Genomic DNA, 14,000 nt, shown 5'->3' with positions numbered 1-14,000 from the left:
AATGTAATAAAACTTCTTACTGAAAAAGTCGTTATGTTTGCTCCAAAAGATTACGACACCTTCAAGCATTTTTATTCGTATTGGTGCGATTTTTTTTTTCTCTTTGCAACTTTAATTACATTCCTCTCTAAAACTCTAAAAATGTAGGACTCTATAAAAATATATTGCTTAGTTTTCTAGTAGTATGTGCCATTGGGCAATAATAAATGTAAAATTGCCATTTTAAAAATTAATGGCAGCCCCCTGGGATTGTAGGATTCACGGTGCACACAAACAAACCATACATGTTAGGACACATGAGCCAATTAACAGACAGAGTTGTGTCTTTTGCTTCCTCACTTCTTCCTGTTACAGTTAGAGCTGCAGTATTTCTGGTCAGGTGATCTCTGAGGCAGCACACAGACCATCACAAAATGGTTGTTCAAGGCAAGAGATGTAAAAGGACAATATTTACTTAAATATATATTCCAGTTTAATAAGATTCTTTAATATGCCACTTAATTTGATGTAAATCTGTTGCTTAAGTATTCATTTTGGGGGTATAGTTTTCCTTTAAGTATAAAAACCACCTGATTCTAATACAAAACTGCACCAGGTAAAAACTGTCTAAATCCTATAAAAGTCAATGGGAGCTGCGCTGATCCTATTGAATCATTTTGAATCAATTCGGACTTTTAGAGGTTTTCATGTTTCATGATATTTGTACTTTGTAGCATATCCTTCAGCAGTTTTTTTTTTTGATTATATTTGGATCTTTTATTAACTTTTATGGCATTCGTGGTTATAAAAAACTAGAGGACCTGAGGAGAACTGCGAGCATATGCACAAGCACGTGGTGGGGACGTGCAACTCGGCATGCGTCCAAGCAGGGTGGTCTGGGGAAACCATGTAAAGTGGCTGGCCTAGGGGCGCACAAATTTTAAATCTGCAAGGGGAATTTGTTTGAGCAAAGACCTTTTATAAATAGGCCTCCACATGAGCTCCACATGAATAGAATCACTGGAATTGTCTAGGGAATCTGTATACGGCATTTGACCATTCTAATTTTTGTTTCTAGCTTTACTGAAACTGGGTGACCTGTATTATTATGGTGGCAATAACCGACCCAGGGATCTGAGTATGTCTTTGAAGCTGTACATGCAGGCGGCATTACAGGGCGATTCCCAGGTAAGGAGTAAGCTACAATACTTCGTGTGTAGGCCTGGATTTGTGGAGAGGCCACCAAGGCCTGGGCCTAGGGCAGCAGGATTTTAGGGGGCGGCATGCTGCCCAACCACACCCACATTGGTCCGGAAACACTGGGGTTGCGGAGGAGATAAAATAGTTTTTTTAAAATCCCCATTGCTCCAGTCCTAATGATTACATTTTGTGCGAATAAAAGGGAGTAGTAAAATCCGGTCCTGTTTGTGTGTCTGTTGTTTTATCCGATTTGCCGCTAAGTATAATTAAAAATAACTTGGTATTTTTGATAAAGGCCATTAAGATTTGGCATGTACAGGCCTGATACACCATCTTCATAAATCCTCTGGTAAAACCATGTGTGCTTCTCTTTGTTTTTAAGGGATTTTATAACTTAGCCCGGCTTGTTCAAGAAGGCATTTCCATACCAGATCACTTATTACAGCACCTGAACATAGACAAATCTCTTTATCCTACCAGCGAATCCCTCACATTAGAGCTTTATCAAAGGTAAGAAATCCCTTCATGAGGGCCCTCTAACTTGTTCTTATTTATTGTACATAGTATGTTAGACATAGTGGGTCTTATTTATAGTGATGCAAAGTGCAAAATGTATACTAGGCAATAAATACCACATATGGGAGTACCATTTAAAGGGGACCTGTCACCCTAAGAAATAATTTCAAATTCTTTTCTATCATGTTAGTTGAGCAAAATAAACTTTACTTACACTGTATTTATTATTTACATTTTGTTTCCTTCTGTCTTGGAATTATACAATCACAATCACAATCACAAGCAGCAGCCATTTTGTGGACACGGTTATTAAGGGAAATTGTGTATCACCCCAAAATCTTGTGTTTGCACCAGAATGGGGGACCTAATGTCCATGTGCAGTGCCATACACAATTATAGAGCCTGAGGAGGGAAGGGGGAATGTGAGGAGAGCAGTGACATGTAGGAAGTGCTGAATGGAAAGTGAAAGTAATTGACTGCCCCTCCTCTGTACCACGGGCATAGAGGCGGGGCAGGTAATATCTGATTGACAGTTTAGATATTTAAACACCTTTATAACAGGTATGGATGTTTTAATGAAAACATTTTTGGGGTTTCATATTTAATTTGCAAAGGACTTTCATTATACAGCTTTTTATGTGTAGGTGACAGGTCCACTCTAAGGAGTAATACCTGCACACTTCTTACTTACAGATACAAGAATGAGTACATTTGCACTCACAGATCTAAAGGTGCACTGTAGTTGGCTGTTGCTTAGGCAGTAGTAGACAAAACACTCCTATGGTGCTTTTGGAATGGAAGAGTTCAGCTAGTGCTGCAAAAATGTTTTAATATATGAAATCTCACACATTTTATGCCTGTGTTCAGGCTATGAGCAAACTTGGTGTTGTTCCTGTTGCTACTTTGCTTGGTCTCCTTTATATTTGGCCACTTTCTCTTGGACGTACTGTAATGATACTGCACCGCAACGTATCGTTGTGCCCACATGTTGGTTTCTTGTAAGGGTCATATCAGACTGTCAAGAAAGTATGTGACATTCTAGAATGTACAGTAGATTAGTTCAAAGGCACACCAGGAGATTAATCTTATGGTGTGCCAGAATCTGCCAATCACTAACACACTTAGGGGGTGATTTACTAAAGCCTGATTTTTGTCTCATTAGCCTTTTAAAGGGAAAAAAAAAAAAAAAACCTCAAATTTTTCGGTATTTATTAAACTGGTGTTAAAAGTCAGAACAAAAAAGTACTCCAACTCAGACCTGCCATGTTCATGTAGAAGTCAATGGGAGATGTCACGAAGATATTCTGATCTGCACTGGGTTTCCGAAAAAGTAGCAGTATTCAGGCGTCAAATCTAAAATTCTGATTTTTAGCGAGTATTTTCCCCGCACGAGAAATTTAGGGGAAAATGCATTGTTAAATAAGGGGGGAAGTCTGTGTGGATTTGGTCTGAGTAGTTTTCAGAAAATTGAGACTTTTTGAGATTTTGATAAATAACCCCCTTAATCTTTTAATGCAGGCTGGCACAGACCGGACATCACTTGGAAGTTGATGCAGTTAAAAATAGTTTATTTAAAGGGATACTGTCATGGGAAAAATATTTTTTTTTCAAAATGCATCAGTTAATAGTGCTACTCCAGCAGAATTCTGCACTGAAATCCATTTCACAAAAGAGCAAACAGATTTTTTTATATTCAATTTTGAAATCTGACATGGGGCTAGACATATTGTCAATTTCCCAGCTGCCCCAAGTCATGTGACTTGTGCTCTGATAAACTTCAATCACTCTTTACTGCTGTACTGAGAGTTGGAGTGATATCACCCCTCCCTTTTCCCCCCAGCAGCCAAACAAAAGAACAATGGGAAAGTAACCAGATAACAGCTCCCTAACACAAGATAACAGCTGCCTGGTAGATCTAAGAACAACACTCAATAGTAAAAACCCATGTCTCACTGAGACACATTCAGTTACATTGAGAAGGAAAAACAGCAGCCTGCCAGAAAGCATTTCTCTCCTAAAGTGCAGGCACAAGTCACATGACCAGGGGCAGCTGGGAAATTGACAAAATGTCTAGCCCCATGTCAGATTTCAAAATTGAATATAAAAAAATCTGTTTGCTCTTTTGAGAAATGGATTTCAGTGCAGAATTCTGCTGGAGTAGCACTATTAACTGATTCATTTTGAAAAAAACATGTTTTCCGATGACAGTATCCCTTTAAGAAGAAAATATCTCGATATGTAGCCTTACGCATTTTATGCTTTGTGGGCACTTAGTCATAGACTAAAACAGTGCTGTCCAACTGCAATGGTACCGAGGGCTGGAATTTTTCTGGCCTACGTGGTGGAGGACTGATAATGGAAGCCAGTGTTTCCACCCATTTACACCACACCCATGTTATTTCAATAACTTTTAAAACCATATCCATATTAGTGGTGGTAACACACCAAAAATACAAAAAACAAATAGGTGGTGCTCACTGCAGGGATATCACTCATCACTCATATGAAAAATTTAAGTCATACCCTTAAATATACCACAAACATACCCTTAAATCCATATGCCGCCTCCTCCTCCCTTGTGGATAGGGTTGCCACCTGTTCCAGAAAAAAATACAGGCCTTCCTATATATTTATCTTTTTTATATTTATCTTTTTTCCCTATTAATAACATTGGGATCAACCATCATTTTTACTGGCCATGCCGGTAAAATACCGGCCAGGTGGCAACCCTACCTGTGGATAATACAGCACCCCTCCCAGCAAATTTGGCAAGTTAACCCTTTATACACTGTATCAGGTAAATAATGGATGTCTTCCTAAAATTTTTACTTAATCCCTGGCACAGCCAGATAAAGTTCCATAGCTACAATCTCACTGCTGCTTGGTTTCCTAATATTTCCATTAAACAAATACAAAGTAAATAATTAAAAAAATAGGTTTATAGTCCTTTTAATCTCAGATAAAGAAAGCACAGGACCCTAGATAAAGTATCTTGCTCAGGTTTCCAGCCCTATGTAAGCTTATGCTTATCTGGCCACAGTCTCAGTTTTTTTACCGTCAGCTATTTTTTTTAGATTTTCTTTACTTTACTATATAGACAGTCATGTTATCTTATTCCATATTGAGAACTGGTGATGATTAAAAGCAGATGAATCAAAATACATGTTTTTGAAAAAAAAAAGCAGACTACCAAAAAAAAACACAAAACTTGTGTGAATTTTTTTCTGAAATACTGGTAAGAAACACCACAAAAAAGTTAAGTGCAAGCAAGAATTTCATTGTTCCATTCATTTTCAACGAAGCTGAAAATATCGAATGTAAACGGGGGGAAAAAATCAAATAAAGTTGTAGTTAGAGAATATCCCCTTGACTTCTACGCAATCTCGACAGCTTTTACTTGCTGAGTTTTTTTCTGGCTACTTTTCGTGGTTTGACTATTCAAGGTTTGGGAACATTCGTGTTTTTTCTGTGTTTTTTCTAATCAAGAAAAAATGGCAACTCGATTTCTGATAAATCAGCCCGTAAGTCGTGGGTATGTTTTGATAGACTTTTAAGGGTAAGGTCACACCTGGAGATTCCGGGAGATTTAGACTCCCGGCGACTAATCTCCTCGAATGTCTTCCCCCTGTCTTCCGTCTGCTAGAATGAAAAAACGCCTGCGGCATGGCACTCACTTTTTTTCATTATAGCAAGACAGGGGGAAGCCGTTCGTGGAGATTAGTCGCCCCAAAGAAGAGGCGATTAGTCACTGGGCATCTAAATCTCCCCGAATCTCCAGGTGTGACATTTCCCTTCGGCAAGATGTTTGCAGTTATGATTATTACAAAACTATTTTTGTCCTACCAGTTTCATTAGCAGTTGGCCCACTGGGTTTATGTGCTTCATTCTGGGCCAACCCAGAGAAGGTTTTGTAGGACTTTACTCATTGTGGTTGCTTTGTAAATTGATTAATAGAGCCATGTTGTTTGTTTGCCAATGTGATCATCACAAATGCTGGATTCATGAATAATGCAGAATACCCGCACGTATTCAACTTCAATCACAGTAGGAAGTACTAATTAACTTGCAGTAAAGTCTAATCATTTACATAGCATGCTGCCATCCTATACTTTAACTGTGGCTTACACATCCAACAAACTGTAAGTAAATCCATAGTTGTGGTATATTAAAAAAAGAGATTGTGGTATATTCATTTGTCAGACATTATATCCACAGTTCTTTCATTTTATGGCCTTGTTGTCCACCTACTGGACAACCTACTGGGTTAGCCAACCTGGGTCCCCCAACAGCACGTAAATAGTAAAATGACCAGTTATTTGTATTTATCTTGCAATTTAACACCACGTATGGTCTATTTTATTTGTTACATTCTACAGGTGTCAGAGTCACAGCAGTGATGAAGAATCTTTAAGCCCTTGCTCTTTTATGCTGATTTATTTTCATATCCACACTGCGTGGCATTCCATCCTGTGCCCACATCTGGTACGTGTACAATAACTCTTAGTCTGTGATGTTTCATTGGCTTTCATTATAACAAAGTCTTCCTCAACTCTCATTAGATCTATGGAGTGGGATCCCTCTTACTGTCAGTTGCAGTTGCCGGTATATTCCTGCGAGCTCGGTTAGTACAAGGTAAGAAATGTATATCTATTAAACACACTTAGAGTTAGCAACTGGCTTATACTTACTAACATTATGGCCTATACAGTATAACTGTGGCTACACGGCAAATCAATCGTAGTGGCCTTCTGGCCTATTCGAGATCTTATCTTAGATTTCTGCAGTCAGGTTTATTCATGTTTTTATCTAAATATTACAAATACAGGTATGGGACCTGTTATCCAGAATGCTCGCGAGCTGGGGTATTCGGGTCAATTAGTCAATGCTGCTCATGCTTATAAGGCCTTATTGCAGTGATCCCCACTGCTCTGTGTTACTTTTGGAAGCTTTGCTGACCTTGGGAGAGTCCATGAATAGTGAGATAAGCAATAAGGCTGTTTTCAGGGTACCTGATTATAACAAGCAGAACAGAGGCAAAACAGAAGGCTCTAGGGAAGGCATTAAATTAAATTAAATTACTGTAAAAAAATGTGAAAACCCAGTGGAAATGCTGATTAGAATTGTCCCATCTAAAAATGTTTCATAGTGTAGTTCCACTTTAACATATTTTTCCATAAAAGTATACTATGCCTTCTTGAAAGCCTACAGCTGAAATTGCTGAAAACGAATAATCTTTTTAATCTAAAAGCCACTACCGGAGCATGAATAGTGTCTTCTTATACAAACGTATCAGTGGTTAAATATTTGTCTGTATGTGTGTGCTCTTATGTTGGCTCAGGCTCATTTGCATTGATATCTGTGTTGACCCAAAGTAAATGATTCTGAAACAGCTCACTTGGCCAACAGTTTTATTTGGGAATCATTATGGGAATTTGGGAAGGTAGGGGAGTGGCTCACAAGCTGCACAATGGGGGTGTGGGTGGAAAGTTATTAGATCATTAGAGACACAGACATAAAAGCATTGTGCTCTCTATAACATTATAATAAGGCTAGCCACATATATATCTGATTAGTTTTCCTTCTAAGGGCTGGGACACACTGGGCGATTTGGGGAGATTTAGTCGCCTGGCGACTAATCGCCGCGACTTTCCGCGACCAATCTTCCCAGAATGCCTTCCCTCGCTCTGCGCCTGGCTAAAATGAAAAATCGCCTGCGCTAATCACATGCGCCGATTCGTTTTCCAAAGTCGCCCAAGTTTCCTCATGAGGCAACTTCGGGCGACTTTGGAAAACAAATCGCCGTGTGTGATTAGCGCCTAAAAATTAGTCCTCAATTCGACAGAAAAATCTAAATCTGGCAAATTGTTGCCCAGATATCGTTTGGGGAGGCCTGTTGGAGGGCCCCATACCTGGGCAGATAAGCTGCCAGATTGGTCTAAAGGACTTGAATCGGCAGCTTAAATCTGACTGTGCTTGGTCACTGTTATCTTTGTCTCAGCAGTGTGGCATTTTCCTTTATTTCATAGGTAGGTTATTATTTCACTTCTCCTCTTGTCAAAAAAAAAAAGACAAAATGTTCTTTCTTTACAAAAAGGGCAGCTAACATCACTTCATATTCAAATTTGCCTCCCATAATGGTGTATATGGGAAATTTTTAGAACTGAAATCATCTAGTCATTACAGCTGGGATTGACTTGTACCCATTTAACCTTAGCTTAATGCTCAAATGAAGATTTACTGTATAACTCTGTTGCAGATGTTGGTCCTGAGTCCAGAAGACAGCAAGTTGTCCATAGTGCACCTTCTCCAGCAGCTGATTCTGATAATTCACCAGTCACAGAACAAACAGAATCTTCTACCAGAGACGTATCAAGCAACTCTGAGGCAGAAGCCTTACCATTTCATAGAGCAAGCGTACACTTCATCATAAGGAATATGAAGGAGATTATCAGAAACTACAGAGATATTTTGGCATCTATGGTGGCTGTGGGTATCTGCATCTACTGTGTGACATGTGCAATGTAGTATGTATGAGCACAAGTTGTCTTTGGACATGAAGGACATTTTACATGAAGAATTATATCTTCATTAGCGCCCAGAGCTTTAATATTATGGGAAGCTGATTGCACTGTATAAATGATACATTTAAATAAACTGTAAGATATATCAAGTGATAAATTATATTTGATCAAACTGTTTTTTTTTAAAACTTCTGTGGCTTGTCTAGATATATATACATGGCTAGGTACATGATATGGTCAAAGCTATCCAAAATTCTATTCTATGGAAGCAGCATCGGCAAAGGAACTATTTGTTTATGAGCAGACAGCTACACCTACATCACTGTTCTCAACACCAAGCATCAACTGGAGTGGTGTAAAAGTTCCTACTGTTGGAGTCTGGGCCATCAGAAATGTGTGTCTGACTCTGATCCTCCTTGTTACTGACTGCTCACCCTAACCATCGGACCAGGAGAGCATCCAGCAAGTTATTTGCTCTTCTGCTGGGTCTCAAGTTTAGCCATTTCACCCCAGCATCCTTATTGGTGGGCTAGGGTCAGCCAATCAGGACTGATACTGTCCTATTTAAGGCCAGCTCTCCTCACCACCAGTGTCTAAACATTGGCCTAATTTGAGCACTATGGCACTGGCTTTGGATCTCGTTCCCTGGCCTGTTCCAGTCTCTACGCCCTCGTCACCTTGTTCCTGTCCGCACAATATCAGCCCCTGCTTTAAAGACTCTTTCCTACCTCTGCCTCCTCAGTGCCCCCTACCTATCCTGATACTGGAGTAATAAATCATGTTTTGTTGTCTGATGCTTTTGCACATTCTAAAACACATCCTAAATGTGTAATGCCTAACGTAAAAACCTTAGATTCAAGCCTACACATTCTAGGCAATGATGTGTGTTCTACTACACAAGGGGAGGCTCCATCCTATTTCTGCACAATAATAGCTCCATGTCCAAACTCAGTTCTGTAAAGAATTGGTGTGTTGGATGGAATTGAAAGAATTTATAAGACCTCACCCAAACCAAACCCAAATGAACACCTGGTTGTATTAAAAATGCCAACTGCAAGCCAGGGCTGATCGGCAAACATCAATGCCCAACCTCACTAATACTACTGGGATCTAATGAAAGCAAATCCCACCAACAATGTTCCAAAGTCTAGTGGAAACATTCACAGAAGGAGAGAGACTGTTATAGCAGCAAATAGAAGGCCAACATCAAGTTAATCCCCTTGGTCTCAGAATTGAATGTTGGACAGAAAGATGTCTGGATAATATAATACAGGTACAAGGTTATTCTGGGTCACTGTACATACACAGCCATATGAAAGGGTCATCTCAGGATGTAAATTCTTTTCTATTTACGGCATTCAAAACTTCATAAAAATTTAGATGTATAATAATGTAATTCGTGCAGATTGTCACTTATTATCCAAGGCTCAGGTGATGTCTGCCCCCAATGAACTGTTCAAGTGAATGTGAGCTTTGAACCTTTATTGTAAAGCGGATTATATGTGATACATAGACATGTTTGCTTTGGAGAAAAGACGTGCACTGGAAGCCCATGATGGTTAAAAGGGGAAATTAGATAAAAATAATATTTCAGGCTGCCAAGTCTGGAATTCAAAAATAAGCACCTGCTTTGAAGCCAGTGGGAGCAACATCCGAAGGGTTGGGGAGCAACATGTTACTCACAAGCTAATGGTTGGGGATCACTGGTCTATAGTGTCCGCTAATGTACAGTGTAATCATGTCCCCTTCCAGAAAAAACAACCCCAACATTGACAGTCTACCCTAATAAATTAAGTGTAAGAAAACTACCTGTGCGGTGGGCCGCATGGTACTTAGCTCCAGCGCCATGTTGGTTCTAGGGCGCGCGCGGCGCGCCTCGTAAAGGCGCAGGCACGCTGGCGTGTTTGCGCCAGCACGTTTTTGCGCATGTTTTGGCACAAATTTTGAAAGCTATTTAAGGGCCATTCAGTGTACAGCCCCTTGCCCATGATAGAACTTATTCTAGTGGTTTTCCTGAGCCTTGTGCGTCCGTCTTTGAAATTCTGATCTGATTATCCGTGTTTGACCCTGCCTGTTCCTGACTATTCTGCATTCTGTATCCTGATCCTTGCCTGCCTACGACAACTCTCCTCCTTAACCCCTTGTTTGACTACCTGGTTTTGACCTTTGCCTGTTTGACGATTCTGATATCCGCCTGTCTCGACCCAGCCTGTCTGACCATCCTTCTGCCTAATCCTTTGTACCGTGACCTTCGGCCCAAAAGACTTTGCTAACAGCCGTGCCCCTTTGCCAGCCAGACCATCTCGCCTTGCACCCCTCGTTAAGTCCAGGTGGCACCCAAGTAAGCTGAGGGCTCCTCCCGAAGCCCAACGGTGGTCACACTACTGGTGAGGCCGAGCCGAGACCAGGGTGCTTGGCATTTGTTCTGGTATTGGGTGCCGGTCGTGACATTAAGTCTTCCATCCCTCTAACCAGTTTAGTTGCACTTAGTCTCTACACTTGTTTATATATCATATGCTGCAAATTCTCTTCTGGCAGACATTCTTCAGTGTTTCTTCTCATAATGATTCTCTTTGGAGACAAGAGAATTGGCTACAACATAAATAGAAGTATAAGCTTTTCATAAAACAATACACATTGAAAGGCAAAAAAACTCCCCCCCTTGTGTGATCTTCAACATGAGCTCATTTTAATCTGCAAAATAAATCTTACAAATTTATGGAAAGGGAACCAGGTAAAATTTAAATCTAGGCAAACTCACAGCCTGGTAAACCCACAGCAATGTGGGCCAGAGCTCACCAGCTCTAAGCAGTGGCTACACCATCCTATGTGTCCTGTTTACTTCTAGCTCCAATAAATGTAACCTAATACATCAGTTTCCAGGGACAGCTATTGCACACCACTTGTATATACACTGCTACTGTCCAGTTCACAATGTTCTCCCAAACAGGGAATGCTAGAAGTATGGCTGCCATTAACCATAGACATCAGCACACTCCATGGGAGGAGTTTTATAAATTGGGTGTCATTTCCTGTTTTTATATGGTGGTAGGCTACAAACCTATGCATGACAACTGCCATGTAAAGATCAGCAAAAGGATAAGGAAGATCCTTATGTATAAAACCAGCCAAACTGGGATTGTTTCTACTGAAAAAATAGTGGTTAATTGGTGATCTGACTGCTAAAGGGCAGATTTATTAAGTGTTGAATATTTTTGTTGTGGTCCAAACTGTAAAATTCGACTATTGAATTTTCCAAACTCGAATAGAATTTTTTTAAAATTTTAATTCAATTATTCGCCACCTAAACCTCACGAATTCATGTATAAGTCAATGGGAGAGGTCCAGTGACCAATTTGAAGATGTTTGTAGCCTTCCTGACATTTCGGAGAAAATACACGATTCGTGTTTTGGTTTTCGGGTCGGTAAAATGAGTCAGAGTTTCAGATATTCAATTTTTTTTCCGTAAATAACCCCCCAGTCTAATTTAGAGTAAATATTAGAGTCTAATTTAGAGTAATGAATGTAATACAGTTAAAAAACTCACACGAATTCGAAATTCAACCCTTGATAAATCTGCCTCCCCGTGTTTAATAATATAATTATATCTGATGCCTTTTTACTGTAAGATCTTTCCAACCACAGGGTCATCCCTTCCGATGAAGGGAACATCTTATGGTTTGAAAGGGATATTCACAGCAAAAATGTTGATTGTGGAAACTTTGCTATTCCCATTTTATAAGGAAGCCATTACTTTTTTCATCCTCTGTAGTAAACTGGAGAAGGCATTACTGCTCCCAAATACGAGGAATATCTTAAATAGCCTACTTGCCATTCTGTGTGAGAAAAGAAAACCCATCGCAATATGTAACTTCAATTAACCAAACCACATATTCAAATAAAATGGATTTATTTTTTCTTATATATACACAACAAATTCAATATCTACAGCATGTACACAGTACACAGTGAAATTTGTAGAGGCCATTGCATTTACATTAAACAGATTGCGCTTCTCTAGAAATCAATGCTCTTTTGGTTTAAGGCTTCAAATCATCTACAAGTACCAACAGGTGCATGATACTGGTCTAATATAATTTAATATAATATGTCTACTTTAAACCTGCAACAGTCCTTATTTAGCTCTTTATTTCATTACTGATGCCATTTTTATGCTTCTTTCCTCCCAAGTTGTTGAAGAGGGATTTTTACCTTAGAATATCAGTCTATTTCATACTATAGTAAAATCATTAGAACATGGAAATCTCATATGATAGTTATAAGAATAGTGGAAACGCAGGGATTTTGGGTGGAAGTAGCAGTATTTTTAGTATGGGTGCACCAACACCTAGGGGGTTATTTATCAAAGTCCGAATTTATCTCAATATTTTCTGAAAAAATCCGCACGGGTTTTTCGGGCTTATTTATGAATATATTTTCCTGACAATTTTGATTGCGGGAAAAAAACTTGAAAAAATAAGATTTTCACGATTTTTTTCATATTTTTCATTCGATTTTCGTGATTTTTTCAGATTTTTCACCCGAAAACCTCAGAAAACTTCGGGGTATTGCCAAAAACCCAGCGCACATCAAAAAATCATTGGGATTTCTCCCATTGACTTATATGCAACCTCGACAGTCTGAGATGCTGGATTTTCTGACTTTTCCATCCTCTGTGTTTAATAAATTCCGAAAAATTTACGATTTCTTTTTAAAAGTCTGATTTTATATAAAAAAAAAAATCACGAATTTTTCGTGATTTTTGCATTCACTGTTTAGTAAATAACCCCACTAGTGTTTGTATTCAAATGTGAACACAACAGAAAATAAGGTATCATTTCTGAACAAAGATATTTTGCCTTCAGTTGTCCGAGGTTATAAAGTCATATGACATCAAGGGTCATGCTGAACTAAATCATTACAGCACTGTGATGGGTAGGGATGGGCAAATTTTTTAGCCTTGTTTCACCGAAAAAATGACGCCCATAGACTTGTATGGCATTGTGCGTCAAAATAAAAAGACGCGCGTCAGTGTTGGGTTAATCCTAGTATACCATATGACGAAAAGTTTGGGTATCCATGACTGAATGCCAAGTATATGGCCATGAATTTGGTGCATCCCTAATCAATCAAAGTATTTTTACTGTAATGTTGTGAAATGACATCTCACTACATCTTTACTGCTGCTTGAGGTCTGGTTGAGAACCCTTCAGTAGTAGAAAAAGCTCTAGCATAACTGTTACTAGCAGAGAAGCAAATATAGGCGATATATAAACGGTATGGGACCTGTTATCCAGAATGCTCGGGATGTGGGGTTTTCCGGATAATGGGTCTTTCTGTAATTTGGGTCTTTATACCTTAAGTCTATTAGAAAATCATGTAAACATTAAATAAACCTGACAGGCTGGTTTTTGCCTCCAATGAGAATAAATTATATCTTAGTTGGGATCAAGTACAAGGTACTGTTTTATTATTACAGAGAATAAGGAAATCATTTTTAAAAATTTGGATTATTTGGATAGAATGGAGCCTATGGGAGACAGACATTCTGAAATCCAGGGCTTTCTGGATAACAATTTTCTAGATAACAGATCCTATATATATATGTATATATCAATATGGCATTACCGGCACTCACGAAAAAGCTGCATAAATAACTGCCAGGGTGCCATTCTTATCACAAGTTACAATATAGTCCTTTCATGGAGCACTCACAGGTCTTATGATATTTCCTGTATATGAACCGTTTTTTGCACTGTTTAATCACTTTGAGAAAGGCTGGTG

At 39.1% G+C, this 14,000-nt stretch overlaps 1 protein-coding gene across 1 annotated transcript in view; it reads left to right on the top strand.

Annotated features, from left to right (window-relative positions):
- sel1l3.S (sel-1 suppressor of lin-12-like 3 S homeolog) overlaps positions 1–8,361 on the top strand; it is a 42,228-nt gene extending 33,867 nt beyond the window's left edge. Inside the window, exons 20-24 of the mRNA XM_018243080.2 lie at positions 1,058–1,167; positions 1,562–1,689; positions 6,072–6,177; positions 6,255–6,327; positions 7,952–8,361. Of these exons, the coding sequence (XP_018098569.1) occupies positions 1,058–1,167; positions 1,562–1,689; positions 6,072–6,177; positions 6,255–6,327; positions 7,952–8,220 (686 nt within the window). The 3' untranslated portion in view covers positions 8,221–8,361. The remainder of the gene's footprint in view (positions 1–1,057; positions 1,168–1,561; positions 1,690–6,071; positions 6,178–6,254; positions 6,328–7,951) is intronic.
- Positions 8,362–14,000: the final 5,639 nt, after the last annotated feature.

This window comes from Xenopus laevis, chromosome 1S, assembly GCF_017654675.1.
Source record: "Xenopus laevis strain J_2021 chromosome 1S, Xenopus_laevis_v10.1, whole genome shotgun sequence".
In the NCBI taxonomy this organism is placed as follows: Eukaryota; Metazoa; Chordata; class Amphibia; order Anura; family Pipidae; genus Xenopus; species Xenopus laevis.
The sequence above is the reverse complement of the archived record's forward strand: the minus strand, read 5'-3'. Positions and strand labels throughout refer to the sequence as shown.